The sequence below is a fragment of the Tamandua tetradactyla genome, chromosome 1, assembly GCF_023851605.1.
Source record: "Tamandua tetradactyla isolate mTamTet1 chromosome 1, mTamTet1.pri, whole genome shotgun sequence".
NCBI classification, from domain to species: domain Eukaryota; kingdom Metazoa; phylum Chordata; class Mammalia; order Pilosa; family Myrmecophagidae; genus Tamandua; species Tamandua tetradactyla.
This window is the reverse complement of record NC_135327.1, coordinates 47,594,346-47,621,846: the sequence shown is the minus strand read 5'-3', so window position 1 is coordinate 47,621,846 and position 27,501 is coordinate 47,594,346. Positions and strand designations below refer to the sequence as shown.

The 27,501-nt window shown below is 35.8% G+C and overlaps 1 protein-coding gene across 5 annotated transcripts in view; it reads right to left on the bottom strand.

The window, feature by feature from the left end:
• Positions 1-27,501, bottom strand: part of TASP1 (taspase 1) — a 490,143-nt gene that overhangs the window by 128,988 nt on the left and 333,654 nt on the right. The window contains exon 14 of one of the 5 annotated variants that reach the window (XM_077115165.1): positions 14,422-18,647. The exons of the other annotated variants lie outside the window; for them this stretch is intronic. Coding sequence (XP_076971280.1) covers positions 18,525-18,647 — 123 coding nt within the window. The 3' untranslated portion in view covers positions 14,422-18,524. Of the gene's footprint in view, positions 1-14,421; positions 18,648-27,501 lie in introns of those variants that run through there. 5 annotated transcript variants of the gene reach the window in all.

Here is a 27,501-nt window from a genome sequence, read left to right as displayed (position 1 = left end):
AGACAAAGAAAAATTTCTGAAAGTGCAAGAGAAAAGCAATGTGCTATGTATGAGGGAGTACCACTTAGATTAAATACTGATTTCTCATCAGAAACCATGGAAGCAAGAAGGCAACAGGTTGAAATACTTAAAGAGCTAAAAGAAATTAAATGCCAACCAAATATTCTATGTCTGATGAACTTCCTTCCAAAAATGAGAGAGAGATAAAGACATTCCTAGAGAAACAAAAGCTGAGGAATTTCGCTACCACTAGACCTGCTCTACAAGCAATGCTAAAGGGAGTTCTTCAGTCTGAAAGAAAGGACACTAGACAGTGTTTTGAAATGGCAAAATGAAATAAAGACCTCTGGGAAAGGTGACATATGGGTAAGTATAAGTGCTAATACTACTGTTTTGGATTTTTTAAAAATATAACTCTATTTCTTACAGGAAAATGCATTAAAAAAGTAATGATAAATCTGTGGTTTTGGACAATGTACAAAGAAACAATCTATTACAAGTACAAAAAGGTGGGTGACAGGGTATGGGAATGGTGTATGTATACGCTAGTGAACTCAAGTTGACACAAAATAAAATATGATTTTGAGAGATTTAGGATGTTAAATTTAAGTCCCATTGTAACCAGAAAGAAAATATATGAAATATATATCCAGAAGAAAATGAAAAGGGACTCAAAATAGTACAATACAAAACAATCAAATAAATACTAAAGTATGTATTAATACAACAAGTGAGGGGCAAAAAAAGGTATAAGACTTACAAAGCCAAAAGAGCAGAATGACAGAAGAAAGTCCTGAACTGCCAGTAGTAAATTTAAACAGAAATAGATTAAACTCTCAAGTCAAAATGCTGAGATTGGCAGAATGGATAAAAAAGCACGGCCCGACTACGTGCTCTTTACAAGAGAGTCACCTTAAATTCAAAGACACAAGTAAGTTGAAAGTGAAAGGAATGACAAAAAATTGTATCAGGCAAACAGCAACCAAAAGAAGGTGGGGGTAGCTATACTAATATCAGATAAAATAGACCTTAAGTCAAAAACTGTTACAAGGGACAAAGATATTCATTATATACTGATAAAGGGGTCAATTACACAAGAAAGTGTAGCAATTATAAATATATATATGCACCTAACAAAAGAGCCTCAAAATAGATGAAGCAAATACTGGCAGACTTAAAGGGAGAAATACACAGCTCTATATTAATAGTAGGAGACTTTAATATACCACCTTCAATACTGGATGGAACATCTAGAAAGATGATCAATAAAGAAACAGAAGTCTTGCATTCAAGATTCTAAACAAAGTAAATCTAACAGACATCGATAGAACACTTCACTCAATAGCAACAGAATATACATTCTTCTTGAGTTGCACATGGATCATTCTCCAGGATAGACCATATCTTAGGGTATAAAACAAGTCTCAAAAATTCAAATATTGAAACCATACAATATGTCTTCCGTAAGATAATGGAACAAAGCTAGAAATTAATAAAAGAAGGAGACATGGAATGTTCACAAATGTGGAAATTAATGTAATATTTTTTATTTTAAATATTTTTACTGACAAATCTTCACATATATACATTCCACACATGGTATACAATCAATGGCTCACAATATCATCACATAGCTACATACTCATCATCATGATATTTTTGAAAATTTGTATCACTCCAGAAAAAGAAAAAGAAAAAGAAAAAATTCATACATCCCATACCCCTTACTCCTCCCTCTCATTGACCACTTAGTATTTCCATCTACCCTTATTTATTTTACCCCATCCCCATTATTTATTTATTTTTTATCCATATATTTTTTGCTCAAATGTCTATACCCTGGAAAAAGGAGCACCAGACAACAAGGTTTTCACAGTCACACAGGCACACTGTAAAAGTTATATCTTTATACAATAGTCTTCAAGAATCAAGGCTACTGTAACACAGCTCAAAACTTTCAGGTACTTACCTCCAGCCACTCCAATATACCATGAAGTAAAAAGGGATATCTATATAATGTGCAAGTATAACCTCCAGAATAACCTCTAGACTCTTTAAAATTTCTCAGTCATCAAAACTTTATTTTGTCTAATTTCTCTCTTCCCCACTTTGGTCAAGAAGGCTTTCTCAATCTCTTGATATGGGTCCCAGCTCATCCAGGGATTTATGTCCCATGTTTCCAGAGAGGTTTATACCCTTGGGAGTCATATCCCACATAGGGAGGAGGGCAGTGAGATCACCTGCTAAACAGGCTTAGAGAAAGAGGTCACATCTGAGCAACAAAAGAGGTTCTCTGCGGGACTGGATATAAAAACTCAGAAATGGACAGCACAATACTACCCAATTGTAATGCAATTATGTTAAAACACTGAATGAAGCTGCATGTGAGGTATAGGTTTTTTGTTTTTGTTTTTTTTCTTTCTATTATTGTTTTAATTCTTATTCTGTTGTCTTTTTATTTCTTTTTCTAAATCGATGCAAATGTACTAAGAAATGATGAATATGCAACTATGTGATGTTATTAAGAATTACTGATTGTACATGTAGATTGGAATGATTTCTAATTGTTTTGTTAATTCTTTTTTTAATTAATAAAAAAAATAAAAAATAAAAAAAAAAAAAAAAAAAAAAAAAAGAGGTTCTCTGGGGGTGACTCTTAGGCATAATTTAAAGTAGGTGTAGCCTCTCTGTGCAGGTTTGAAAGTATTATGTACCCCAGAAAAGCCATGTTTAATCCTGACCTAATCTTGTGGGACCAGTCACTTCTTTTAATCCTGATTCAATACTGTAGGTAAGAAGCTTTTTTTTTTTTTTGCACAGGCAGCCACTGGGAATTGAATCCAGGTCTTTGGCTTGGCAGGCGAGAACTCTGCCTGCTGAGCCACCGTGGCCTGCCCTAGAAACTTTTTATTAGATTATTTCCATGGAGATGGACACGCACAATTGTGGGTATGACATTTGATTAGATGGAGATATGACTCCATGCATTACAGGAGCGTCTTGATTAGTTTACTGGAATCCTTTAAAAGTAGAAACATTTTGGAGAAAGACAGAATGACAGAAACCTCAGAGCTGACAGTAACTTCACAGCAGAGCTGACCCAGATGTGGACATTTAGAAAACAGAGACACAGATGTTTGGAGATCCTTGGAGCCCAGCAGACATTGCCATGAGAAGTTAAGCAAGCCAGAACATGGAGAGAGCCAAGGGAAGCCAAGAGATGAAAGCCAGTGCCAGAGAAGCAGAGTGAGGAACCTCCACAGGAACAGAGGCTAAAAGTAACAGAGCCCAGGAGGAAAGGAACAGCAGATGCCAGCCATGTGACTCCTAGGCTGACAGAGGGGTTCCTGACCCATTGGCCTATCTTGAGTGAAAGTAACCTCTTGTCGGTGCCTTAATTTGGATACTTTCATTTCCTTAAAATTGTAAACTTGTAACATATTAAATTCTCCTTTGTAAAAGCTCTTCCAGGTGTGGTATATCACATTTAGGCAGCTTACAAACTAACACACTATCCTTTGCAGGAATAAGTTTCATAGGGGTGAATCCCAAGATGGAGGACTCAGACTATTGATTTGGTTGTCCCTACTGGCTGCAAGAATATCAGAAATTCTCCAAACTGGGAAATTGAATATTTCGGACTATCTTCCCAATCCCCTAGGGGAGCTTTGCAAATATTTCATTCACTGGCCAGATTACTCTAGGATATAACGGGGCATTACACTAACCTGAACAAACCAACAAAATCTCATGCCCTATTCAAGATTTCATGGACTTATGCTGTTCAACTAAACTGACCAGACGTGTTAAATTAGGTAATGTGTTACTCAAAACATAAATTTTACACCAAATAAATATCTTTGACTTTGATCTCACACAAAAGTTGAAGTTTTAAAATATGGACAATATCATCTTTAACACTGTATTCTGCTCTATCTTACTCCTATTCAGATCAGTTTCCTTCATATCTCTAGTTGAAGTCTGATCCCTTTTTCAACTTTTTAAACAGCTCCTGTATGGGGTACTGTTGACTTTCATAGTTTCAGAGCTCTAACTCCGAGTCTCAGGTGTCAAATAAATACCCAAAGTTTTGGGGAATGACCAGGTTATAGACAAATAGCTTAGCATTTCAGAATTTAGTAATAACAGTTACAACTCTTAAATATATGTGACTGCTGTAAGAACTTTACAATCTAGGATGCTTTACAATAGGCCTAAACCTGATAACCCATGCTCTTGACTTCACTTCACCAAGTTTTTATATTATACTTAGTCCATAGGAGTGAGCATGATAATATTTGCCTTTTTGTTTCTGACATTTTATTCAACATATAATCCTTAAGGTTCACCTAGTTGTAGTCCTTGCAATTTCATTTCTTCTTGTGCCCACTCAAAAGTCCATTGTACGTATACCACAGTTCCTCCTACCGTTCCTTAGACGTTGTACCCTGAAACCACCTCCATCCATTGTGAATCCCAATACTGCCCCCAGAACACCAGTGTTCTGACACTCAATTCCTCCAGGTATATACTGAGCAAAAGGGATTCAGGATCACATCCAACCCCACTCCTAGCCTCCCCTGGAACCACCACACTGCCCTTCAAGGGGCTCCACTTCTCAGTTTCCCTAATAATAGTGAATAGATACATCTCTTTCTCCATATTTTTCTCTAGAACTTGTTTTTCTCTTTCGTTTTTCAACACTTTTATTCAAACATCAATAATCCAACCTAAGCATACAGACATGCCTTCACCCCTATAATATATGAGAATATATTTCCTTTTCTTCCACAAAGAATCCATACCCCTCCCCCATGCCTGCCCTACCTCCCTCTCCCGCCCTACCTCCCACTCCCGCCTTTTGACATTTAGTTTTGGCAAAATGACTTTGCTACATTCAGTGGAAGCATACTACAATGTTACTGTTGACTACAGACCCCAGCTCACATTGATTGTACTTTTTCCTGTATACCATTTCCAACACCTTGCAATATTAACATTAATTTGTTCTCACTTACACAAAAAGTTTTTTAAATTTGTACATTTAATCACCATCACTGACCATTTGAGCTTTTCCTAAAGCTCTAAAAGTTTCAGAGCTTTTACAATCAGGCTTGTTGCACATTCCTTCAGCATGAAATATCCAACATCTACCTTATTTATATATCCTGATAACCTGTGTTTTTAACTTCACCTCTCAGAGTTCACTCACTAATGTCATTAGTTCATCTTACTGAGACCATACAGTATTTATCCTATTGTTTTGTTATCTGTTACTCAGCATAATGTCCTCAAGTTTCATCCTTATTGTTACAAGCTTCATGACTTTATTCTGTCTTACAAGCTGCATAATATTCCATCATATGTATATACCACAGCTTGTTTAGCCACTCATCCATTGATGGACATTTGGGCTATTTCCATCTCCTGGCAATCATAAATAATGCTGCTATAAACACTGCTGTGCAAATGTCCATATGTGTCCTTGCCTTCAGTTCTTCTGAATATATACCTAGGAATGGGATTACTGGATCATATGGTAATTCTATACTAAGCTTCACGAGGAACTGCCAAACTGCCTTCCAGAGCAGATATACCATTTTACATTCCCACCAATAGTGGGTAAGTGTGCCTTTTTCTACATTCTCTAGCACTTCTCATTTTCTATTTTTCTTCATAATGGCCATTCTAGTGGGTGTCAGATAATATTCCACTGTAGTTTTGATTTGCATTTCCCTAATAGTCAGTGTATTAGTTCAGGTTCTCTAGAGAAACAGAATCAACAGGGAATACTCACAAATATAAAATTTATAAAAGTGTCTCACATGACCGTGGGAATGCAGATCCAAAATTCGCAGGGCAGGCTGTGAAGCCGATGACTCCGATGGAGGGTATGGACAAACTCCACAGGAGAGGATCGCCAGCTGAAGCAGGAATAGAGCCTGTCTCTTCTGAATCCTCCTTAAAAGGCTTCCCGTGATTAGATTAAGCATCACTCATTGCAGAAGACACTCCCCTTTGGCTGATTACAAATGGAATCAGCTGTGGATGCAGCTGATGTGATCATGATCTAATTCTATGAAATGTCCTCATTGCAACAGACAGGCCAGGACTTGCCCAACTAAACAAACAGTTACCACAACTTGGTCATGAACCTGACCATGACAGCCAGTGAAGTCAAGCATCTTTTCAGGTGCCTCTTAACTATCTGTACTTCCTCTTCTGAGAAGTATCTGTCTATGTCTTTTGCCCTTTTTTTTTTTTTTTTGCATGGGCAGGCACTGAGAAACAAACCTGGGTCTCCACTTTTGCCCACTTTTAAATTTGGTGGTTTGTCTTTTTGTTGCTGAGTTGAAGAATCTCTTAATATGTTCTAGATACTAACCCCTTATCTGATATATGGTTTCTAATTATTGTCTCCCCTTGCATTTGCTGCCTTTCTACTTTCTTGACAAAGCTCTTTGATGCACAAAAGTGTTTAATTTTGAGCAGTCACCATTTATCTATTTCTTTTTTCAGTGCTTGTGCTTTGGGTGTAAGGCCTAAGAAACTGCCTCCTATTACAAGATTTATAAGATATTTCCCTATGATTTTTTCTAAATGCTTTATAGTCTTAGCTCTAATGTTTAGTTTCAGGTCTTTAACTCATTTTGAGTTAGTTTTTGCACAGGATGTGAGATATGGATCCTCTTTCATTTTTTTGTATATGGACATCCAGTTCTCCAAGCCCCATTTATTGAAGAGACTGTTCTGTCCCAGATGGGTTGGCTTGACCACCTTATCAAAGATCAATTGTCCATAGATGAGAGGATTTACTTTTGAACACTATTTGATTTCATTGGTTGGTATATCTATCTTTATGCAATTACCATGCTGTTTTGACCAGTGTAACTTTGTAATATGTTATAAATCAGGAACCATGAGACCTCTCACTTCATTTTTCTTTCTCAAGATACTTTTAACTATTTGGGACACCCTGCCCTTTCAAATAAATTTGGTTATTGGATTTTTTATGTTTGCAAAGTAAGTTGTTGGTATTTTTATTGGTATCATATTGAATCTATAAATCAATTTGGGTAGAATTGATATGTTAACTATAGTCTTCCAATCCATGAACATGGTGTACCTTTTCATTTATTTAGGTCTTGGTTTCCTTTAGCAATTTCTTGTAGTTTTCTGTGTACAAGTCTTTTTAACCTTAAATTTATTCCTAAATATGTGATTTTTTTCGTTGCTATTTGTTCTAGTTTGTTAGCTGCTGGAATGCAATACACCAGAGACAGATTGGCTTTTAATAAAAGGGAATTTATTTTGTTAGTTCTTCAGAGGAAAGGCAGCTAACTTTCAACTGAGGTTCTTTCTTATGCAGGAAGACACAAGGTGATCTCTGCTGGCCCTCTCTCCAGGCCTCTGGGTTCCAACAACTTTCCCTGGGGTGATTTCTTTCTGCAGCTCCAAAGGCGTGGGCTGAGCTGTGAGTGCTGAGATGAAGTACACTGAGTTGCTTGGGATGTGCTACACTGAGCTCTCTCATTTAAGCACCATCCAATTAAATCAAACATTATTCACTGCAGCAGGCATGCCTCCTAGCCAACTGCAGATGTAATGAGCAACAGACAAGGTTCACGTACCACTAGCTCATGTCCATAGCAATAGAACTAGGCATGTTCACCTGGCCAAGCTGACATGTGGACCTAACTGTTACACTATTATAGATGGAATTTTTTTCTTGATTTCTTCCTCAGATTGCTCATCACTATTGTATAGAAACACTAATGATTTTTTGGGTGCTGATCTTCAACCCTGACACTTTGATTAGCTATAGTAGCTTTGCTATAGAGTTTTTGGGACTTTTGACACATAGTGTGATATCACATGCAAGCAGTGAGAGTTTATCTTTTTCCTTTCCAATTTGGATGTCTTTTTTTTTTTCTTCGTCTAATTGCTTTGGCTAGAACTTCCAGTACAATGTTGAGTAACAATGGTGACAGTGGGCATCCTTGTCTTGTTCCTGATCTTGGGGAGATGGTGAGAATTTTGATGATGTTAGCTGTGGGTTTTTCAAATTTTCCCTTTATGATGTTGTAGAAGTTCCCTTTTATTTCTATCCTTTGAAATGTTTTCATCAAGAAAGGATGTCGAATTTTGTATAATGCCATTTCTGCATCAATTGAGATGATCATGTAGTTTTCCACCTTGATTTGTTATATGTTGTATTACATTAATAGATTTTCTTATGTTGAACCATCCTTGCATACTTGGAATAAATGCCACTTGGTCATGGTGTATAATTCCTGTAGTGTGCTCCTGGATTCAAATTGCAAGTATTTTGTTGAGCATTTTTGCATCTACATTCATTCATTCTACATTAAAAGATTGGTCTGTAATTTTCTTTTCTTGTGGTATCTTTTTCTGGCTTTGTTTTAGGGAGATGCTGGCTGCATAGAAAAAGTTAGGTAGCTCTCCATCCTCTTCAATTCTGTTGAACAGTTTGAGTGGGATTGGTACTAATTATTTCTTGATACCAAGTAGAATTCACATGTGAAGCCATGTTGTCCTGGACTTTCCTTTTGGGGGAGCTTCTTGACAATTTGTTCAATCTGTTTACTTCTGATTGGTTTGTTGACATCATCTATTTTTTTCTCGAAATCAATGTTGGTTGTTCATGCCTTTCTAGGATGTTGTCCATTTCACCTACATTGTCTAGTTTAATATGAAGCCTAGCAACAACAGTTTATAGTTGCTCATAGTATCCTCTCATTAACTTCTTTATTTCTGCAGGGTCAGTGGTTATTTCTCCTCTTCCATTTCTGATTTTATTAATTTGCATCCTGTCTCTCCCTCTTTTTTTTTTTTTTTTTTTTTACCAACTTAGCTAAGGGTCCATCAATTTACTGATTTTCTCAAAGAAGTAACTTCTGATTTTGCTGATATTCTAGTTTTCATGTTCTCAATTTCATTTATTTCTGCTGTAACCTTTGTTATTTCATTCTCTTTCTTTGCTTTAGGGTTAGTTTGCTGTTCTTTCTCTAGTTCTTCCAAGTGAACACCTAATTCCTTAATTTTTACTCTTTCGTCTTTTTCAATATAGGCATTTAATGCAATAAGTTTCCCTTCTAGCACCGTCTTTGCTGCATCCCATAAATTTTGATGTGATGCATTTTCATTTTAATGTTGAAGATATTTACTTATTTCTCTTGTAAGTTCTTCCTTGACCCACTGGTTGTTAAGAGTGTGTTGTTTAGCCTCCATATATTTTTTGGCCTTCTGCCTGTCATTGATTTTCAACTTCATTCCATTATGATCCAAGAAAGTGTTTTCTATGATTTCAATCTTTTTAAATTTATTGAGACTTGTTTTGTGATCCAGCATATGGTCTATCCTTAAGAATGTTCCATGAGCACTTGAGAAAAATGTGTATCCTGCTGTTGTGGGGTGTAATATTCTGTAAATGTCTGTTAAGTCTAGCTTATTTATTGTATTCAAATTCTGTTTCTTTATTGATCCCTTGTCTAGATGTTTTACCCATTGATGAAAGTGGGGAATTGAAGTCTTCAACAATTATGGTAGAGGTGTCTATCTGTCCCTTCAGTGTTTGCGTCATGTACTTTGGAGCACTCTGGATTGGTGCACAAATATTTTTTACTGGTATGTCTCCTTGTTGAATTGTTCCTTTTATTAATACAGTGTCCTTCTTTGTCTCTTTTGTTTTACATTTGAAGTCTAATTTGTTGGATACTAGTACAGCTACTCTTGCTCTTTTCTGATTGTTGCCTGCAGGAAATATCTTTTCCCAAACTTTAATTTTCAACCTATTACTGCCCTTGGGTCTAAAAAATGAGTCCCCTGTAGACAGCATATAGATGGGTCCTGTTTTTTTTAATCCATTCTGCCAGTCTATGTCTTTTGAGTGGAGAGTTTAATCCATTACTATTCAGTGTTATTACTGTAAAGGCAGTACTTTTTCCTACTACTTTGTCTTTTGGATTTTATAAATCATACCTAATTTTTTTTTGCTTTTTACGTTTACCCATAGTCTTCATTTCTGTACTCTTCTCCAGACCTCTCTCTCCTGCCTTTTCCTATCTGCCTGTAGTGCTCTCTTTAGTATTTCTTGCAGAGCCAGTCTCTTAGTCACAAATCCTCTCAGTGAATGTCTGAAAATATTTTAATTGCCTGCACACTCATTTTTGAAGGACAATTTTTCTGGATATAGAATTTTTGGTTGGCAGTTTTTCTCTTTTACAATCTTAAATATATGACACCAATGCCTTCTCAACTCCACGATTTCTGCTGAAAAATCCACACATAGTCTTATTAGGCTTCCTTTGTATGTGATGAGTTGCTTTCCACTGCTGCTTTCAAAATTCTCTTTGTTTTTGACATTTGACAATCTGATAAGTGTTCTGGAGTATGTCTATTTGGATCTATTCTGTTTGGGGCATGCTGCACTTCTTGGATCTGTAATTTTATGTCTTTCATAAGAAATGGGAAATGTTCAGTGATTATTTCCTCCATTAATCTTTCTCCTCCTTTTCCTTTGTCTTCTCCTTCTGGGACACACACAGCATGTATACTTGGGTGCTTAATGTTGTGTCATTCAGTTCCCCGAGACCCTGCTCATATTCTTCCATTCTTTTCCCTATATTTTCTTTCATGGGTTGCATTTCAGATATCCAGTCCTCTAGTTCTCTAATAGTTTCTACTGCCTCTTCAAATCTATTATTGTAGGTTCCCACTGTTTTTTTGTTTTTTTTCATCTCTTCTGTTGTTTGTTTTATTCCCATAAGTTTTCTAATTTATTTTTTCAAAATTTTGAGTTCTTTTTGTTTACCCAATGTCTTCTTCATATCTTCCCTCAACTTGTTGATTTGATTTTTGCGAGATTTTCCATATCTGTTCAAACATCCTGAAGCATCCATAGTTGCTTCAACTCCTGCATCTCATTTGAAGTGCTGGTTTGTTCCTTTGGGCCATATCTCCAATTTCCCTAGTTTCACTCATTATTTTTTGCTGGCGTCTAGGCATTTGATTTCCTTAGGTAGTTTATTCCTGAGGTTATTTTCACACTTTTACCTAGGGTTTTTTGCTGGATGGCTTTGTTCTCTAGCTGTTCTTCAATATTCAGTTCAACTTATTCTAGACCTTTTGCATACGTTCTGCTTAACTGATCAGAGTTTTTCAGTTCTTGTTTTTCTATTTCTTACCCTGCCTATATGGTGCCTTTTTTTTTTTTTTTTTTTTTTTTTTTTTTTTTATTGAGGAGGGGCTCCTCATATTATGGACCCAAGTCAGATTTTCCCAGACCAGACAGGCCCATGTCTCAGGAGGAAAGAGTAGCCAGTATCAGTTTTCCCTGAGGGTGAGACCCAGCAGGCTGAGAGACTTTCCTATGAAGCCTCTAGACTCTGTGCTTTTTCCCCATCCTGCCCAGCATGTGGCACTTGTCTGCCTGCGACTTCCCATCACCTTAAACTGATGTGGTGCCTTTAATTTCAGCAGACTCTCTTGCCAGGGGCATGGGTAAAATAGAGGTTAGGAAGTATGATGGGATTTCAGTCATTCCACCTGGTCCAGGCTGGTGTACGCCGTGTGTACGGTCAGTGAATTTTCCTCAGCAATTGTTCTGTGCCGTTCTGGGCTATTTACTAGCTGCTCTTGAGGACAAACCAAATCCCACACCTCACTATGCCACCATCTTGCCTAAACAATGTAATCTTAAACAATGAGTGAAAGAGAAAATCACAAGGAAAATTAGGAAATATCTTCAAAAAAGTTTAAATGAAAGCACAACCTACCAAAATTTATAGGATGCTGCAAAGGTAGTGCTGAGAGGGAAATTTATAGCTTTAAATGCTAACATTAAAACGGAAGAAAGATGTCAAAATAGACACTTAAGTCAAAATTGGAGGAATCTGAAAAAGAAGAGCAAACTAAAGTCAGAGCAAGCATAAGGAAGGAAATAACAAATATTAGAGTGGTGATAAATGAAATAGAATAGAAAAAACTATAGAGAGAATCATAACAATAAGTTGGTTCTTTGAAAACATCAAAAAATTGACAAGCCTTTAGCTAGACTGATAAAGAAAAAAAGAGAGAGGAACAAACAACTAAAATCAGAAATGAGAAGTGGGATATTAATATTGATCTCACAGAAATAAACAGGACAGTAAAAGTATATTACGAACTGTATGACAGCAAATTAGATTTAAAAGGAAATGGACAAAGTTATAGAAAAAAAAAAACTGTCTACACTGACTCAAAAAGAAATAGAAGATTTCAAGAAATAAATAATAGATGAAGAGACTGATTCAGTGATCAAAACTTCCCAGAAAAGCCCCAAAACAGACAGCTTCACAGGGGAATTTTACCAAATATTCAAAGAAGAATTAACATCAATGTAAGCAATGGCTTCAAAAAACTAAGAGAAAGAAACACTTCCTAATTCATTCTTAAGGATAGGTTCACACTCATACCAAAGCCAGATAAAAATACCTAAAGAAAAGAAAATTACAGACAAATATCTCTTAAGGCAATAGATGCAAAAATCCTCAACAAAAGACTAGGAAACTGAATTCAACACCACAATGAAGGAATTATACCATGAACAAGTGGATTTATGTGAGGTACACAAAAGTGGTTCAACATAAGAAAATCAATTAACATAATACAACACATTAATAGAATGAAGGAAAAAAGCCTCATGTTCATCTCAATTGATTCAAAAAAGACAACTGATAAAATCTAGCATACTTTCTTGATAAAAACACTTCAAATATAGGATTAAAATAAAACTTCTTAACGTGTTGAAAAGCACATTTGAAAAACGAAAAACCCACACTAACATCATAGTTAAATGGTGAATGACTGCAAGCTTTCTCTTTAGGACCAGGAATAGGACAAGGATGTGCACTGTCAGCACTGATATTTAGCAATGTCCTGCAAGTTCTAGCCAGAATAATTAGGTAAGAAAAAGAAATAAAAGGCAACCAAACCGGTATGAAAGAAGCAAAACTTTCCTTATTCATAGATGGCAAGATCTTATATACAGAAAATTCTGAACAATCCACAACAAAACTCTTAGAGATGATAAATGAATTTAGTAAAGTAGTTGGGTACAAGATTGACACACAAAAGTAGTGTTTCTATATGTTAGTATAAGGAAAAATCAGTAAAAGAAACCAAGAAAAATATTTCATTTACAATAGAAACTAAAAGAATCAAATGTCCAGTGAATAAATCTAACCAAGGCTGTAAAGGACTTGTATACAAAGCACTACAAGATATTGCTATGGGAAATCAAAGAAGACCAAAATAAATGGAAGGACAATCCATATTCATGCATTGGAAGACTAAATATTGTTCACATATCAATTCTACTAAAAGTGATTTACAGATTCAATGCAATCTCAATAAAAATTCCAAAAGCTTTCTTTGTAGAAATGGAAAAGCTTTTTGTATGGGGCCCTGAATAGCCAAAGCCATCTTGAAAACAAAGAACAAAGTTGGAGGACTCACATTCTAGATCTTAAAACTTATTGCAAAGCCACAGTAAACAAAATAGCATGGCAATGACACTAGGAAAGACATATAGACCAATGGAATTAAACTGAGAGTTCAGAAACCAAGCCTCACATTTATGGCCAACTGACTTTTAATATGGGTGCCAATACTACTCAATTGTCTCTTCAACAAATGGTGCTGGGGAATGTGGAACTCCATATGCACAACAATAAAGGTGGACCCCCATCTCACACCATATATAAAAATTACCAAAAAACCTAATTATAAGAACCAGAACTATAAAACTCTCAGAAGAAAATGTAAGGACACATCTTCAAGACTCTGTGTTAGGCAATGGTTTCCTACACTTTATACCTAAAGTTTAATAAGGAACAAAAGAAAAAATAGATAAATGGGACTTTATCAAAATTTAAATCTTTTGTGCAATAAAGGAATTCACCATAAAAGCAAAACAACAACCTACACAACAAGAGAGAATATTTGGAGTCCACATATTTGATAAGGGTTTAATATACAGAATAAAAAGGAATCCTACAACTCAGTAGCAAAAAGTAAAACAATCCAATTAAAAATGGGCAAAATACTTGAATAGAAATCTCTCCAAAGAAGACAACAAATGGCCAAAAAGCATATGAAAAGATGTTCAACATCATTAGCCATTAGGGAAATGAAAATCAAACCCACAATTAGATATCACTTCACACCCACTAGAATGGCTACTATTAAAAAAATGGAAAATTCGTAGTGTTTGGAGAGGATATGGAGAAACAGGAACACTCATTCTTTGTGGGAATGTAACATGGTGTAGCTGCTCTCGAAGACAGTTTGGTAGTTCCTCAGAAAGTTAAGTGTAGAATTACCTTATGACATGGCAATTCCACTTGTAGGTATCCAAAATAAATGAAAGCAGGAACTCAAACAGATATTTGCACACCAAGGTTCACAGCAGCATTATTCACAATTGCCAAAAGATGGAAGCAGCTCAAGTGTTCATCAACACACAATGAAATATTATTCAGCTGTAAAAAGGAATGAAGTTCCAATAAATGTAAAAGCATGGTGAGCCTTGAAGATATCATGCTAAGTGAAATAAGCCAGACATGAAAGGACAAAAATTGTATGATCTCACTGATATGAAATAATTAGAACAAGCAAACTCACAGAGTCAGAATCTAAAATATAGGCTACAGAGTCAGGTTAGGGGTAGGGAAAAGGGAGTTAATGGTTAAATGGTTCAGTGTTTCTATTTGGTTGATGGACAAGTTTTGGTAATGGATGGTGGTTAGGGTAGCACCATTTGTGGTCATAATTAACAGCACTAAATTATATAACTTAATGCATCTAAAAGGAGAAATTTTAGGTTGCATATATATTCCTAGAATAAAAATTGAAAAAAAAAAAAAGCCACAGGAGTATACAATAGAAATAGTGAGTCCTCAGGTAAACCATGGACTACAGCTAATAACAGTACAATTACAAAAATATGCTTCCATTAATTGTTACAAATGTACCACACTAATACAACGGGTTAATAATAGGGGGGTATATGGGAATTTTGTATCTTATGCATGATTTTTCTATAAACCCACAACTTCCCTAATAAAGACTATTGAAGTTGTAGACCTTAAAACTCTACATAAAAGCTATATATTTCCCAAGAATGATATAATGTGTAGCTACAGTATGACTTCGCATTTTCTATTCATTTATCTTATACAACAATTTGTACTTCAGCTCATATATTTATTGTCTTTCAGACATGGGCAATTAAATAATGGAAAAGTGGGAGCTGTGAGCCCCCACTGTGTATCTGCTATGTTGTGTTACATTAATGAAAATTTGATGAATTCAAAACTAGGAGGAACATGGAAAATACAAGGGCAACCTTGTTTGTATGTGCATTTTCTCTTCTGGAAAGTAGGTCTGCAGCCTAGAAAGACATAAGGGCTTTGGGATCAACTTTACAATGTTATCAGGTACATCTAAGGAGTAAGATATTATTTTTCCCTATCACTTTCTGTTAATTCTGAATTTTTCCCCCAAATTAATGGGTCGCAGATTACTTCTATTTTTTCATGCACTGACAGTTTCATGTGAATTTTCTTAATACATTCAACACATGCGTACATTTTATAGACAAAAAAACCAATTAACTAGAGGTCGGGCTTATCTTCTGTATTTATCACCATGTGATCTGGGCCATGTAAAATAAATCTAATATGAGAGCCATACTATTAGTTGAGCACAACTTATACATCCTCACATAGTAAATTTTTACCTGATGAGTTAATGATCACTACTGGCTTTCTTTTACTGGTGTAAAGAAGATAGATATTAAATGTGGATTCTAGAAGCAGGGCTGGGGACATGTATCTGGTTGGTTTTTATTGCCTTGTTTCTACTGTAGGTTGTTTTTTTCTTAATAAATTGACTCAGGAGACACTGCCATCTCCCCCATCCTTTTTCCAGAAGTTCCTTGCCCATCACTTTTAAGAGCAGTCTTTCAAGCAGAGACAACTTGTGAATAAGTATATTCTGTGCTTTCTTCATGTGCAGCATTAAACCTTGGAATGCAGTTTACTGCTCTAAAAATAGAGGTTGGTCTTCAGACCTCATCCTGAAAGCAGATGTACTTGACTAGCTGAAAGATTCACACGAACCTTCTTTATATAGCCCAGAATAATGTGTTTATTTTATAGAATAAAAACCCAAGTAACTGTAGGTCAAAAGATCTGGGTTCTCACTTCACTAAGCCTTTGTACTATTGGACAAACCAGTTAAAGTTTCAGAGCTATGAAATGAGAACACTGGATTAGATGATCTCCAGAATGCCCTTTCATAGTTTTAACATTCTCTGACAGACTTCATTTAGCTTTTGTATACAATGTTAATGAATCAAAAAAAATTATTTTACTTCTGTAACACCAGTCTTAAATTAAAAGTAATTAATAGGCCAAATCAATTTAAAGATGCAATCCCTGAGCTCAACTGAACAAATCAGAAATATCAACAGAATAAAGAATTAATGCCATATGTTAGTTATTTTAATGTATGTCACCCCTACCTTGTTTTCCATATTTAAAACATGATGTCATAAAAAATCCATTGGCAAATGTGGACAAAACACAAAGACAGCATTATGGTAAATTTCATTGCTGAAACAGAGCTACATAAAGGGTAAAAAATTCTATTGTTCTCCTATATAAATATCATGTACAGGGAGCCTTAAAATAAAGTTTAAAAACGGTGTCTGATGAGAACAGCATGTTGTTTCAGGCTCATGGCAACTTTTGTTACTTCTTTTACCATGCCTGCTGACACCACACTTTAGCCAGAGGCAACATCAGACAAGATTTCCCTCTTATTTTTAGCTTACAAGCCTCCTTAAGGCCCCCACGTATATGTGGCAAACCACCCAGTACCTATTATACTGTCACAGACAGGGAGAATTATCATGACGATTCCATTTTGCTAAACGTGATAAAAGTTCTCCACAATTTAATAAACACTCACTCTGCAGTTTTTATGGGGGAACAGAAGAATGAGACACAAATGGACCTGGCTCTGATGGCAATTAAGTTTTTGTAGGATGCTGAAACTAGTTCCTTTTTAGATAGTAATAAAAATAACAACGTCCTATATTTTATAATGCTTTATTTTCCGTGGTGCTTATGCATCAATGGAAGCTTCTCAAATATCCTGTAAGGTAGAAAGATGTATACCATATCTACTCTTTAGGTGAAAAAAGCAAGGCTCAGAATGGTTACGGTTACCTGGTTTGCTTATGGTCACAGAGGAAGTGGAAAACTGATATGAATAAAAGCCTTTGGGCTCCAAATTTAGGGCTCTCTTTACTTCCACAAAATCTTACCATAAAGGAAGACTCTAAATCCAGTTCTGTTAGAAAACACCTTTCACTTGCAAGAAGCTTATGACTAAGTTATTTCTCATGGCAAAATAGGGCTTGCTCAGAAAATTTCACCAACAAATTTCATGATATTGGGATTCAGTGAACTGCGTTTTGATTCTTAACTCTGCTGCTGATGGACTAGACAGTCACTGGACAGTCATTAGCTCTCTGGGATTCAGTGTTTTTAGAGGTAAAAAATGAAAGTTTTTTTTACCCAGTTATATTCAGGGTTCTTAGTGTTTTTGACATTCTATAGTTTTATATCTAAAAGTCCTTCAAAATGTTGTTTAAATAAAATGAAATTTTAAAAACCCACGTCTAAATTTTTCTAGAATTTCGGTTACTGACATTTAATAGGCCTACTAAAGAACTAATTCCAATCCCAATTGGTCCTAGGACTGTGTCTCACCTTCTCCTTTAGTCCCAGAGTAAGCATTAAGAATAGCATTCTTAGAGGGAGGGCTGAAGACCACCTACTGAGACCCACCACATGACAGTATCTGAGGGTGGGGCCCAGAAGGCTGGATTTTCAGCCTTTCCTGGGGATTTACACTTCCATCTCTGCAGTCTCCCTCCCTAGACCACCATTTAGAAAAGTTAGATAGGTAGGCAGACAGATAGGAACAGAGAAAGGCAAGTAGATTTATCACACAGACTGTTGGCTGTACATACCCAATACTATAATGTTAAAGGTGGGTACAGAGACTGTAAAGTCCTTTGATATTCTTTACTCTGATTTTAAAAACATTATTTACTCCTGCCTTATTTTTCAGATTTTCTAAGAGAAGCATGTACTACTCCCACATTTAAAAATAGATAAAACTAAATCAGTATTTGTAATTCCACAGATTCTATAAATCAGATTGTGGTTTTTGTTGCTGTTGTTGTTTTTTCAAATCACAGCTGAAAAAACAAAACAAGGAAATATACCAAATGTTAACAGTAGTTGTTTTGGGGTAGCTTACTGTATTCCAGAAGGATTCATTTATGATCAGGACTGAATTATTTTTCTTCTTGTCATTTTCTATTGTTTTCTTAATTATGTAGCAGAGTGATTTAGGGAGTGTTTAATGTATTGCAATGTAATCTATCAAGAAATTAATCTATTTCCTTTTCTTACTATTCCAGACCCATCTGGAAGGGGTGACTGTGTCCTCTCTCCTCTCTCCAGCACTGCCAAAAAGAGTAAACAAAGTAACCATATTGTCCACACCTACAGAGACAGAAAAACATAGCAGTTAGAAGTGAAATTGTCTAGCTTGAGTCTGTGCTGACCACTTTGCAACTGTGTGACTTTAAATAAATAACTTAATATTTCAGACACTTCTTCTCTGAGGGGACAAAGGTGGTATGAGATAAGGATCTAGGTGAGCCCGCTTCTGAAGCACACTTGCCGTAGCCCCTGTACAGACATGGAGAATTATCAAAGGCACTTTTCTTTGGTGCTGTAAGGGGAGGCTTTTGGGTCACCACTTTCTTGGGAAAGACAGCCAGTTGCCTCTACTTAGGAAACATGGTGGGGAGGTCTCAACATTCTGAAGATTTGTTCTAGGTGAAAAATGAAAATGTCAGTTAAAATATTCTGTTTGGTAATTGCTATATAACAACAATTAGCTTGAATAGAACATTTTGGGCCCTTAAACGACAGGAGAGGCTAATGTTTAAATTTTCATAAAGTATGAAATTATTTGTATAGTGGACTATTTCCTGAGAATTTCAGTTGATCTGTCTGTCACTGAGGAATGTGAGCGGTAAAAATAAAAATCACCAACAAACTCTATGAAGTAAGCTTTCTGTCAAAATCATTATTGCTTCCTCACTTACTGATCTGACCATGCAATGCGAAACAAATAGTAAGCCAATGAGACCTAGGTAGCAGCATTCCCCAGGCTGACTTCTGCTGGATCCGGGGAGCCACTCTTTCAAAAAAGACAGAGCCTGGTCAAATGTGAGGGAAATGCTACAATCTGCTCCTTCCCATCCCCACTCTTAGAACCAGACAAGGCACATGAGCATGTAAATGTTCTGACATCCTGCAATAAAGAAACCTGTGCAATACTACTTAAGCCAGCCTGTGCCAAATGCAAAGGAATGCCTTTCTTTCATTCCAACTGCACCCAGAACTGCTACAGAGTGTGCTGATACTTCAATATGGAGACCTCAGTTTCCTTTGCTGTTTTTTCTTCACTTCCCCAAATACTAAATGTCACGGCGCCCCAGGACTCAATAGGTGGATCACATTTTGTCCACTCACTTTGTAGAACAGTATCGTATTTTGAACAGAAAAGTGAAGCATCTGTTGTACTGGAAATAAGAGGTAAGAAAAATAACTCTCTAGACCCAGCCAGCTCTATTTCCAGGTACGACTTCTTCCATTTACAGCAAAGTTCCTTGTAAGAGTTGTTCACACTTGGTTGTCTCAATTTCGTTCCTTCCATTCTCTCTTAAAAACCTTTTCAATTAGGTTTTTGCCTTGACTACATCATTAAAACCACTCTTCTCAAGCTAAGAAAAACTTCCACATTGCTAAATCCAATGGTCCACCCTCAGACTTAATTTCATAGGACCCAGCAACAGCATGTGATAAAGTTGATCTGCTCTTGTCCTTGAAACATGTCCTTTCCTTGGTTTCTAGGACATGGCACCAATGTGGTTCCCCTTCAACCTCTATGGCCACAATTTCCCAATCATCTGTGCTGGTTCCTCCTCACCTCCATGGCTTTTATAAATGTCAGAGTGCTGTAGGATTCAAACTTCTTTCATCCTGTTCACGTTCATGCCCTTGAGGGTTTCATCCAGCCTTACAGTTTAGCAAGCATTTGTACATTGAGATTCCTAAATATACATCTCAGATCAATCCTATCTCTTAAACTCAGTCATATATACAACTACCTACTGGACATCTCCATCTGATATCAAAATTAACATGCCCAAATCTGAGCTTTTATTACTTCCTCCCAAACTCACTTTCCTAATCTTCATCCCCACCCTAGTAAATGGCAAATCTATTCTTCCAGGTGTTTATATCAAAATCTTGGAGGTCACTGTTGCCTTCTGTATTTCCCTCATATTGCTGCTAGCCAATCCATTAGCAAATCCCATTGGTTGTATCTTTAAACTTAGGCAGAATCCAACTGCTTCTCATCACCTTCATAGCTATCACTCTCATTCAAGCCATTATTGCCACTTACCTTCTACGCTGCCTTTGTAATAACCTTCCACCCTATATCCCTTTCAGCAACTGGAGTCATCTTCTAAAATGTAAATCAGCTCAGGTCACTCTGCTGTTCACTGCCCTCCAATGTTTCCCATCAGTGTTGCCCCATAAATCTTCTCAGCGTTTATTCACATGTCCACTTCTCAGTGAAGCCTACCTAACATTGCAACTATCCCCCAATCCATACTTTCTCACTTTCTTCCTGTTTTCACACTTCCTTTTAGCATTTATTATAAAGACAGTAAATGCCTTACTTATCTTGTATATTCTTTCTCTCTCCCACTAGCATGTTATCCCATGAGTACAGAAATTCTTGTCTTCTTTGTTCATAAATATATCTTCAGTGCCTAGAAAAACACCTGAACATAGTACCTACTCAATAAATAATTGTAGAATATTAAAAATAAAAGTGAGCTGCTACAATTTATCAAAATTATACTCTTAAGTAATGGAGTTTTTTCTTTAAATAGCTAAAATCCCCAAAGCTGAAGAATTGAGGCTTTCTTCCTTCTGAGGCATCCCTAGCTTCTATAATAAATCCTTGATTAGCTCTAATTTGGTTACCTGAGGTTAATTAGAAATGTCTTTCTGTTATCTTTGATGGTAAAAATCTGATAAACTGCATTTACTTCTTTATGTCCTAAATATAGGCTACCGAATAAAAACATGTATTTCTAGATTAGGAATATGTCATATCAAGAGGTCACCACCTTAAAGCCATCCTTACTAACCATGGACATTAAAAGTTTGGAGGAATTTGGGATGGAACTACATATTATTCAGGGGGTAATGGGGTTTATTACTAACTGTCTACTGAGATCCTATTTCATCAAGATTTGCCATTTTTGTCCTAAAAATACACATAATAAAAAATGTTAATAGAGTGGTAAAGTTAGCAGGCTCTAGCTGTTCAAACTTTTACCATTCTATTCACAAGAGCCATCAATGAAGATATCAGGGGATTATGTGGTTTCTCATCTGTTATAAGAAACACATTTAAAAGAACATTAATTTTCTATTTCCAGTGAATAAAAAGTTGCTTCTAAGTACTTTGAGTATCTTCTAATAATAAAGTGTTAATACAGCACTCATCCCAAATACAATTTCTTTTTACCTCTTCAACATGGTAAGAGACAGTGTAGTCCAAGCATGTATAGTACAGTGATGACAGCTTGAGCATAAAAGTAAATCCTCAGTACCTACCACTTATCACATCCTAAAGTATTTGAAAGGAATGTAAATAGAGAGACTAGCTGAACCATGTCCAAATGTTTCAATTAGTTACTACTAAAATGTTATGTTATGCTTTCACCAATTTACATCACTGTTTTACTTACAGGACATAAAAGTCATGCATTTAACTAGCACAAAAGAACTATAATTTTTAGAATTAAACAGAATGGATATTCCAAGATAAAGACTTAAAAAAAGATAGAAACTATCTTACTTGAATGAATGGTACTGGAATGGAAATGCATTCTGGCAGACAGACTTGGCTTAGAGTTCAAAATCTACAATAAAGGTCAGTCTAAAACAGACCTGTAGGACTCTTCAGGTGGAGTGCCCAAGCCCGCACCCAATAGGGCAGCAACCACTTGGATCCAACCATTCGCTGACAGGTAGAAAGTGAGTTCCAAATATTCTGCCATTCCAGAAGAAAACAAAAACCTATATTTTTATGCAAATTTTAACTGCTTCATAAAATGTTTATGTAAAGTTTGAATTTTTATGTAAATGTTTAATTATTTATGCAAAAATTTTAAAAATGTTTGATTGACAGATCCAGCTCTTAATCTCAAATCTGAAGATTGGTAGGGGTAGGGGAGGGCAGGTGAGGACAAAATGTGGTGTCCAATAAGCCATCTTATTCTACTGTAAACCTCAAAATGGAGGTTGAATGTCTACTATGTGCTTGGCCTAGTGTGGTCATTAACATCTCCACATTTACTGCCTGTCTGATGGATGTAGCCCCTTTCATGCTTCTGTTTAATGTATAAAACCAGACTTCTTAAAAAAACAAAAGTTAATGGAGGATCCTAAATATTTTATAATCATAAATAGTAAATATCAATACCTACTCACTGTGGGTAATAAGGTCAATCATTCTCAAGGACATTTGTCTCATTTACATGTCAAGGTTATGTGTCCTGTGGCAAACAGTGGGCATATCTGCTAGGAATATTTACCAAGAATGTAAGGTACTAGAAGGTAAGAAGGTGATAATATTAATACGTGACTGATGACTATGTGACTATGTAGAGGTCAGACAAATTAATGTTTTCATTATTTTTCATGTAATTATAACAAAAAAAGGTCTAGTCACTTCAGTTCAACTTAAATGGAATATCTACAAATCCAAGTAATAAACACATTTATCTTTGCAAATATCTAATCTTATACAATGATTAAAATGAGATTCATATGGATAAACATGGTTAATACCTTTGAGAAGATTTTTGTTCTTGCCAACATGGTAAATTCCCTAGTTATGGTTATTTTTTTTTTATTGCTGTGGAGCAATGTCAAATGAAACATTTGGAAGAAATTGATGGGGTAAGACTAATTAGGCAAAAGTAAAATTAGCTACTACTTAGAATATACCAAATCTTAGAAATAAACTTAAGCCTAAAGAAACCTGTCTTAAAAGTTGTTTTTCAGTCTTCTGACCTCTTCTCCTGTCTGTCTGAAGGGCTATCTAAATAGACCTACTGGCAACCTTATGGGTATGGAAAAGAAATGCAATTTTCTGCATTTGAAATCCTGGACAAACTCAAAAGATACAAGTAAAATAACTGATTAGCCACTTTTCCTTATGGTCCTTAAGTACACTGCCAAATTTAGCTGTCTAGGCTGTTTTCTGAGGACGTAGCTTATTGGTGGCACCTAACCTACCATCCTGAGGCAGTTGGCTTCCAACTAGGGATCAGACCCCTCCAGTTGTTGGGTAATATGGGGACTAGATTATGAAAAGCAGTTAAAATTCGGTTGTATCTAGGTGGTTTTTAATAACTCCAAATAATGGGCCAATAAATTCACATGCTGATAAAATGTCATTGGTCACTATGATGGAACTGGAGTCTCTTAAAAGGAATTCAGTCAATACACCCCTGATACTCCACTACCTAGTACTCAGTAGGATCCATGAAGAGTGCCTGGGTGTTCAAGAGTTATATAAGAGAAATTTAAATAGTAACTAATGGCAATATTTTTCCCAAACTATTTTTAAAAGAAAAAGTACTGTTTTAAGAAATGCTGCAAGCACATCTTAGATTGTACAAAAATAAAGTTGTGATACTGTCAAGCTGTAAATGAACCTCTAGTCAGAGAGCTTTCTGAAAGAGTTCCATTACAACCATATTGGCCTAAACTGCAGATTTGGAGGGTCTATTCTTTTTTTCTTTTTTTTGGTTTTCTCTCTTTTCTAATTAAAAAAAATTTTTAATGACTTCATTCACACACCATATAATCCATCCAAGTGTACAATTAATGGCTTTTGATAAAAAAACAGTTATGCATTCAGCACTACAGTTAATATGAAAACATTCTCACTTCTTCTGAAGAAAAAAATCCCAAATACACACACCTCTATCATTGACATTTAGCTTTGGTATGGTACATTTGTTACAATTAATGCAGTAATATGTTAAAATGTTACTATTAACTGCAGACCTCAGTTTATATTAATTATATTTTTCCCAGATACCACCCTATTATTAACACCTTGTAATAGTGACATAACATTTGTTCCAGTTCATGTGAGAACCTTCTTATCTTTATACAATTAACCACCATCTTGTCCATTCTAGGTTTCTTCACGTTATACAGTTCCAGTGTTTATCCCCTAGCTTTCTTTCTGGTGACATACATGATTCTAGCCTTTCAGTTTCAACCATACTCATACTCAGCTTTGTTAATTACACTTACTGTATTATGCTACCATCACATAGTACTGTGCTGTCTATTTCCAAACCTTTACAATCAATCTTATTGAACATCCTATATTCTTTAAACATTGATTGGCCAATCTCTGCCCTGTTTCCATATTCTGATAATCACCTATGCTTTTGACTTTTAGGTTTGTGCTTAATGCTAGGGAATTGTTCAGAATAATTTTGCACAACATATTTTATTAAAGAAAACTGACAGGTATACATGCTGCCACAAACAGCCCATGTAGTTTGCCAGTGACTTCACAAGATAAAAACTAAAGTGTTTGTAGACAGAATCTGGATTTTATGGTTGTCATTGTTAGTTGTATTAAGCTTTAGTACAAAATCTCATAAACTCATAAAATCTCATTAAATCCCAGATCCCTTCCTTATCATTCCAGTTTTTACCATATTTGTTCAATTCTGGATCACGGCCAATAAAGATAATTGCAGCCCCCCCCCTCCCCTGGAGTTTTCCCTGCCTCCTGGTATTCCCCCTCCCTTCCATACTTGGGGAAACTGAACCAAAAGACTTTCAGAAGCCTTCCAATTCATATTCTGTGAAATACTGCATTATTGCTGCCAGATCAATTTTCTAAAGGGAACTTTCTGATTGTAAATTTTTTTTTCTGTTGAAAAATCTTTTATGGATCCTTACAACTACAGAATAAAATGTAAAGTCTTTAGCCTGTTATTTATCGCAACCTGATTTTTCAGCTTTATTTTCAATTATTCTTTCACATCTATCCCTACAAATCTTTTCGTTTTTGACCAAACAACATGTCTTTGGTCAGAAATGTCCTGCCGAAACACTATGTTCATTTTCGCGTGTGGACCTTAAGCCTACTGACTGTTTGGATAATGTCAAAGTGTTTATATCCAGCACTGGCAACACATAACTCAAGGTTCTGAGAATGCAGCCTTGAAATCTCTACTAATTAATCTTTATGAAAAGTCTGGTTGCTCAAACAAGTAAAGTCACTCCAACTAATGGAATTGTTTTTGTAAGACTTCTTGAAGGCCATGTAGTCAATGCATTCTTTGATATATCCCTAAATTTAACCTTAGGTAAGTTAGAAATAATGTTATAAATTTATATTTGATCATATCATTTTATTACTTTAGGATTCTTACAGGTGGGATTAGTAGGTGGGAGTATATTAACAGATTTGAGACCATTGATATACAGTGCTACATTTCTTTCCAAAAAAAACCAATATTAATTTACATGCCAGCTTTCATTCATACACTTCACTGCATGTATGTAATGTATATAGTGCCTCCTGAACCCCAAAGCCTTCTAACTTCCTTTTATTTCTCTGTTATAGATATCTTCCATTAGCAATTGAAAATGGGATTTCAGCTTTTTCTGGCTCCTGATATTCTAATCACAATTCTTTCATGGGCAGCGTATTTTTTTTTTCCTTGTTGCTTCAAAGATTTTCACTTTGTCTTTGTTGTTCTGCAGTTTTATTTTGTCTCTAGATTAGGATTTTGTTGTTATACATCTTGTTTTGAGATGCTGTTCTTTAAATTAAGGACTTGTTACCTTCAATCCAAATAAATTCTTACCATTATTTCTTCAAATTTTGTTTTTTCTTCATTCTTTTTATTTTATTCTTCCAGAACTCCTAATAACCATGTGTAGAACCTTCTTATTTTGTCTCCCATCTCTTGGTTTCTCATTCTAGTTCTATTTCTCTGAGTTGCATTCTGAGTAATTTCCTCGGATCTCTTTTCTTGTTTTACTTACTTCCTCAGTTGTGTCTGTTTGGATTTTTTATCCTTTGACTTTTTTATTTTTTACTGTATAGTATAACATATATACAAAGCAAAGAAATAAAAAAAGCAATAGTTTTCAAAGCACTCTTCAACAAGTGGTTACAGGACAGATCCCAGAGTATGTCATGGGCTACCATATGATTCTCTCAGATTTTTTCTTCTAGCTGCTCCAGAATATAAGAGACTAGAGGGCTTAAATAGTTTTATCATCACAATCAACTTTGTTCCTTCTTTTTTTTTTTTTTTTTTTTTTTTTTAAAGGAAAGACAGAGAGAAGGAAGGAAGGATAGAAGGAAGGAACGAAGGAAGAAAGGGAAACATCTTTAAACATTTTCTTGTTTTATTGTATTTTGTTTTTCCGTTTTTTGTTACATGGGCTGGGGCCGGGAATCGAACCGAGGTCCTCCGGCATAGCAGGCAAGCACTTTGCCCGCTGAGCCACCGCGGCCCGCCCTGTTCCTTCTTTTTTGGTGAAAAATAACATATGTACAAAAACACTATAAATTTCAAAGCACAGCACCACAGCTAGTTGTAGAAAATATTTCAGACTTTGATATGGTTACAATTTCAAAATTTTAGGTTTTTACTTATAGCTGCTCTAAGATGCTGGAGACTAAAGAGATATCTATTCAATGATTCAGCATTCATATTCATTTGTTAAATCCTATCTTCTCTTTATAACTCCACCATCACCTTTAACCTTTCCATCCCTCTCTTTAGGGGTATTTGGGCTATGACAATTCTAAAGTTCGGATATTGGAAGGGTCTGTCACTAATATGGGGTAGGGAGATGGAACTATCTGATGTTCTGAAGAGGGTAGGCTAGGTTTCAGGACTTGTCTGGACCAGGGACCCATCTGGATGTTGTAGGTTTCTGTCAAGTTACTCTAGTGCATGGTACACTTGTGAAATCTTAATATATTGTCCTAGGTTTTCTTGAGGATTGGCTAGAATGTTCCTGGTTGGGGGTTGGCAGGTTATGACAAGTAGCAAGGTCCAACTGAAGCTTGTGTAAGAACAACCTCCAGAGCAGCCTCTTAACTCTATTTGAACTCTCTCTGCCACTGATATTTTATTAGATATACTTCTTTTCCACTTTTTGGTAAGGATAGAATTATTGATCCCACGGTGCCAGGTCT